This window comes from Mangifera indica, chromosome 10 (assembly GCF_011075055.1).
Source record: "Mangifera indica cultivar Alphonso chromosome 10, CATAS_Mindica_2.1, whole genome shotgun sequence".
In the NCBI taxonomy this organism is placed as follows: domain Eukaryota; kingdom Viridiplantae; phylum Streptophyta; class Magnoliopsida; order Sapindales; family Anacardiaceae; genus Mangifera; species Mangifera indica.
The window spans coordinates 6,455,338-6,460,932 of record NC_058146.1 but is presented as its reverse complement, the minus strand read 5'-3'; the positions used below and the strand labels follow the sequence as shown (position 1 = coordinate 6,460,932).

Here is a 5,595-nt window from a genome sequence, read left to right as displayed (position 1 = left end):
TCGGTGTCTCCAATTCATATATCAAACATTAAAAAAATTATAAATATGGTGAAGTTATAAATAAACAAAGGAAAAGACAATAAAAGTTTACCTTTTTGGAGAATAACGAAGATGAAAAGTTGAGTTCGACAAAAAGAAAAACACTAATCTAGTGTAAAAATAATTATGTGAAAAAATTTTACTGTTTTTATGAATATGAACCTTATACAATGAATTAAGAGGTTAGAAATTCGAAAAAAAGGGTTTTTCTTAGCATTATGATAATTAATTGAAAATTAAAAGGATACTTTCATACTTTATATTTGGGCAACGAAATAATATCGTTTTAGATTTTTTAAAAATTAAAAAAAATGAAAGAAATAAACCACCATTTAATACGCATTTAATATGAAAAATGTGTAAAATATATGTTTAATACGTTTGGGTTAAAAAATTCAAAATGTTGTGTATAATACGTAAATTAAACGGAAATGCAAATTCTACGTGTTTTTATTTATTAAGTCTAAATTATGTATAAAAAATATGTACACATAATTATATTGATAAAAAAAATTATCAAAACTTGAATGAAGGCATTGAAAAAACTAGCCCTAGCAACACAATTAAATATCCTTACTAGCTCATGATTTTTGTTTTTTTCGAGTGAAAGCTCTTAATTTTCTTTAAAGTTTAAAAACCACTGAATAAATCGAAATCTTAATATTCTATCAAAACTATAGATAAAATGCATTTAATACCCATTTGGTAAATAAGCCTAGCAATCTTTTGAAGCCGTGTAAAGGTGATGCATGGAAGAATAATATATAAGACAAAAAAAGGTGAAAAAATAAAGAAACTCAAAAGGAGAAAGTGGAATAAACAAATATACTATAATCTTTATATATAATATAATGTAACTTCTTTCATTTTATTTTCTTGCATATATAATAAACTAATTTTGCTATTAGGTTTGCTTCAATATTACTATATTAAATCTAGGATGGCCCTTATGGTTGCCTTCTTACTTGTCTGCTACATCATTTGTATATTTACTAACACATTTTGAAATTTAATACGTTAATTCAAAATTATTACTCCACCATAAGAATATAATAAAGTTTTAAGATGGTGCAATGGTGGTTCGTCTTTGGAGAATTAAATTTGCTTTATCTTCAAACTGTGGAATCCTACCACAAAAAATAAGAAAAAAATAATAATAAAGATTTGCAAAAAGACAAAGAGATATTTAATTTGAAATTGAACAACTGGGGACCCTCCAAACCCTATTCTCTTTATCACCATCGTCTTTTCTTCAATTTCATCAATTTTTTCTTTCGTTTTCTTATTTTATTTTTAACTATAATTAATCACTAAAAGACCTCTGGTAGTAGGAGACGTTTCCTCATTCATACATTTTTTTTTCATTTTTTACAAATTTATTATTATTATTATTTAATTAATTATTTTCTTTCTCTTTGTTATTATTTCCTTCAATGGAGTTCTATGTAGCTAAAATGCAATGATTTGAAAGGGGGAGTCAAATCAAATCACACAAGTTCTTTCTTTCTCTCATGTTTTGTTCTGTTCGCAGGTACTTTACTCGAAAGCTAGCCCCATAAAAGAGAAATTAAAAAAAAAAGTATGAAAAATAACAACTTATTAATACTATTAATTCACATGTTACATAAAAGAATTTAGTTTAATTTAATTTCTTGAATGAAATGAAATTAAAATCTCATAATAAATTTTAAAAAATAAAATGTGTGGATAATGAATGAATAAAGATGGGTATCTTTTTCTCAGCCTTTTTAACTCCATCTCTTTCTTTACTTCTTTCTCCCCGTTGCAGAGATTGATTTTGAGTTCTGACAATGGGCTAGTTTTCCTCTTTCTCAAAGTACCACTTCTCGATCTTCTTCTGCACAAACACACTCTATCATAATTATTATTATTATTTTCAAATCAATAACAATAAAGATATCCATAGCCAGATCATTTATAGTTTGGTTTCTTTGATTGTTTTCTATATATGAAACTCCTCTTTCAATTTTGATTTCTCTTTCTGTTATGTTTCCCTAGAAAATTTAATATATAAAAGAGAAAATCTTTCATGGGTTTATTTCGTTTTTAGGTCATTGCAAGTGAAGTTCAGTTCGATCTTCCTTTCTTCTTTTTGCAGTAGAAGTTCAGACGAAGATGATATGAAGCACGTGCGAATTTTCATCTCTCCTTCTTCAGGTAATACCCTAATAATTTTTATATAAATATTTTTTATTTTTTTTATTATTATCAACTACTATAATCGATTCAATTCTCTCTCTGGACTTCGACTTCATTTTTATCCATATAAACAACTTTCCTTCATTTCCATTTCCCTTTCCTCTTTCTTCCTCCTCTTTCTTTCTTCTTCAACGCTACGAATGTTATGTATTTATTTTATATGTAGATATAGATATTGTTATATATGTAGATGCATATTTTGTGAAAGTGTGAAAATGAAAACTGACGTGTTGTCTTTTGGTTTTCATCAGTTCGCTGAAACTAAACTTAACTTCAATGAATAAATAATAATCTAAGAAGAAGAAGAAGGATTAATTATGGCGACGTACTTTCATGGGAATCCAACTGATCTTCAAGCTGCAGACGGTCTTCAGACTCTTGTACTCATGAACCCAACAACTTACGTTAATTCCCACCACCAACAACAATTCTCTGACGCCACTCCGCCGCCGCAGCAACCTCCGCAAAGCAATCTCATTTTCCTGAATTCCACCCACGCGCCACCATCTCTAAACACTCCCCACTTTGTTGGCATCCCCACCACAGCTTCCGACGACAACATCTCCCCTCTGCATGGCCTTCTCCCTCGCCTTCATTACAACCTCTACCAACCCAATTGCCCTACCCCGACAGCGCGTGAAACAACACGCGCGAAGCAGGGGCTCTCTTTGAGCCTCTCCCCACAGCAGCAGGTCAGTTATGGCCAAGGCCAGGCGGTCTCAGGTGAAGATATGAGGGTCTCTGGTGGGTCGATGTCGTCGGGTTTGGGTGTCACCAATGGAGTTTCTGGTGTGCTGCTGAGCTCTAAGTACTTGAAGGCTACTCAAGAACTTCTTGATGAAGTTGTTCATTTGAATAATACTTGGATTGACAGTAAAAATGAATTTTCAAAGAAGGGAAATGGTAACAGCAGCAGAAATACTAATAAGCTGATTGGAGAATCATCCAACGCCGCGTTGGAAGACGGTGGAGAAGCCTCCGGGAAGAAAGCCTCGGAGATATCCGCCGCGGAGAGGCAAGATATTCAGATGAAGAAAGCAAAACTTATTAATATGCTTGAGGAGGTATGCTCATACACACTTGAAATCTATCTTTTAGTCTTTTTTTTTTTTCCTAGATTGCCTATGATTTGAAGTAATTTGGGTTTTATTTTTTGGTTTTAGGTGGAGCAACGATATCGGCAGTACCATCAGCAGATGCAGATTGTGATAACTTCGTTTGAGCAAGCAGCCGGAATTCGGTCAGCAAGAACATACACAGCTCTAGCGCTGAAGACAATTTCCAAGCAATTTAGGTGCTTGAAGGACGCAATTACAGGTCAAATTACAGCAGCAAATAAGATGTTAGGCGAAGAAGATTGTCTGGGAGGAAAACTGGAAGGGTCAAGGCTGAAATTCGTCGATCATCATCTTAGACAACAACGAGCTCTTCAACAGTTGGGAATGATGCAGCACAATGCTTGGAGACCCCAGAGAGGCCTTCCCGAAAGATCAGTTTCAATTCTTCGCACTTGGCTGTTTGAACACTTTCTTCATCCGTAAGTGTTTACAGAATAAATGTTCTCTCATTCCGTTTTCAAAGAATTTGATCTAATAGCCATTTGTGTGTTGTTTCAGTTATCCGAAGGATTCGGACAAGCAGATGCTCGCCAAACAAACAGGGCTTACCAGGAGCCAGGTAAATGCTTCAGTTTGAAAACTTTTAGTCATGTTGAGTTGTTTCTGGAAATTGGGTTCATGTTTTGTGATAATGCAGGTGTCGAATTGGTTCATAAATGCTCGAGTTCGACTGTGGAAACCGATGGTAGAGGAGATGTATTTGGAGGAAATCAAAGAGCATGAGCTGCATGGATCAGAGGACAAAACAAGCAAAAGTGATCACAATGAAGATTCAACATCAAAGTCCTCTGCTCCGCAAGACAAATCCAACAAAGAAATCTCCTCAAACCAGAATTCTCATTCTGTCATTTCAATGTCTCCAGTTTCGACCTCTCCAATGGGGGTAACTGCGACAAACCAATCAGGATTTTCCCTCACTGGTTCATCGGAAATCGAAGGCTTGGCTAGAGTAAGTCAAAAGAAACCACGGAGAAACGAAATGCTGCAGTCACCGAGCAGTGTTCCATCCATAAATATGGATATAAAGCCCGAAAATCCCACAAACAACGAGCAAATTTCTTTGAAATTCGACAGTGATAGCCAGAGCAGAGACGGGTACTCGTTCATGGGGAACCAGATGAACTTCATCCAAGGCTTCGGCCAATACCCCATTGGCGAAATTGGAAGGTTCGACACAGAACCATTCCAGCCCAGGTTTTCAGGAAATGGAGTTTCGCTCAGCCTAGGCCTCCCTCATTGTGAAAACCTCTCATTATCAGCAGCCCATCAAACTTTTCTCCCTAATCAAAGCATTCAACTGGGGAGAACAATAGAAATAGGGGGCGAGGCAAGCGAATTCGGCGCCATAAACACTCCAACACCTCACTCTTCTGCTGCATATGAGAGCATAAATATTCAGAACAGAAAGAGGTTTGCAGCACAATTGTTACATGACTTTGTGGCTTGAAGCATAGGGGTGGTATCTTTTCACTATATCTTGCTGTTCTCTATAGCATTTTGGGGACAAGAAATTGCAATGGCAGTGTAAAGAAATTAAGAAGATGAAGATGAGAATATACATAGTATAGGTTTATACTTGGCATAGAACCATTTGAGTTCATAGATAGCTTTAGGATTTGAGCATATGGGTTGAGGATTGTATATTAATTTTTTACGTTTTGAAGATGGATAGATGTGATTGATATATTTCATAAGAATTAGCTATTTGGGTATATACCAACATATATATTGTGATTATTTATGGTATTGATTATTTGTATTTGTTTCAATAAACAAGCCAATTGCAGGGAGAAATTATGATTTATTTTTTACTAACTTATGCCTTTATGCATTTAAATATAAACTTATCTTTTAAGTTTTTGATGATATGTCTATTTACATGATTTACTCTACTAATCTTTCTTTCATTCATGAATTTAAAAAAGATTTTATCATAAACACATCAAGTTATTATTCTATTTATTGAGATGTATTAATGTTATTAGTGTATTTTTTTAATAAATAAAGACTTTATCCATATTAATTAAATAAATAAATTTGAATACAGTGATTTGATTTATTTTAAAATTTTTTCTTTAAAAATGTCCATTGAACCAGGTCATTAGTGTATTATTTGTGATGATATTCTAATACTTTTACTATTCCACCACAGAATATGTTCAATTTTCTAATGCATTTATCTGGGTTTGTTGAGATAGGACCCCGCTTAATAGATTAA

At 33.8% G+C, this 5,595-nt stretch overlaps 1 protein-coding gene across 3 annotated transcripts; it reads left to right on the top strand.

The window, feature by feature from the left end:
- Positions 1-1,725: 1,725 nt before the first annotated feature.
- Positions 1,726-5,192, top strand: LOC123227563 (BEL1-like homeodomain protein 1). Of its 3 annotated transcripts, none has more exons than XM_044652601.1 (6): positions 1,726-1,876; positions 2,111-2,217; positions 2,511-3,323; positions 3,423-3,796; positions 3,876-3,936; positions 4,015-5,192. In XM_044652601.1, the coding sequence occupies exons 3-6, from the start codon at positions 2,577-2,579 to the stop codon at positions 4,822-4,824; spliced, it is 1,992 nt and encodes a 663-aa protein (XP_044508536.1). In that variant the 5' UTR covers positions 1,726-1,876; positions 2,111-2,217; positions 2,511-2,576; the 3' UTR covers positions 4,825-5,192. The 3 variants fall into 3 exon arrangements, with proteins under 3 accessions (XP_044508536.1, XP_044508538.1, XP_044508539.1); XM_044652603.1 differs by having other exon boundaries at positions 1,795-1,876; positions 2,159-2,217; XM_044652604.1 differs by having other exon boundaries at positions 1,819-1,876; positions 2,162-2,217.
- Positions 5,193-5,595: the final 403 nt, after the last annotated feature.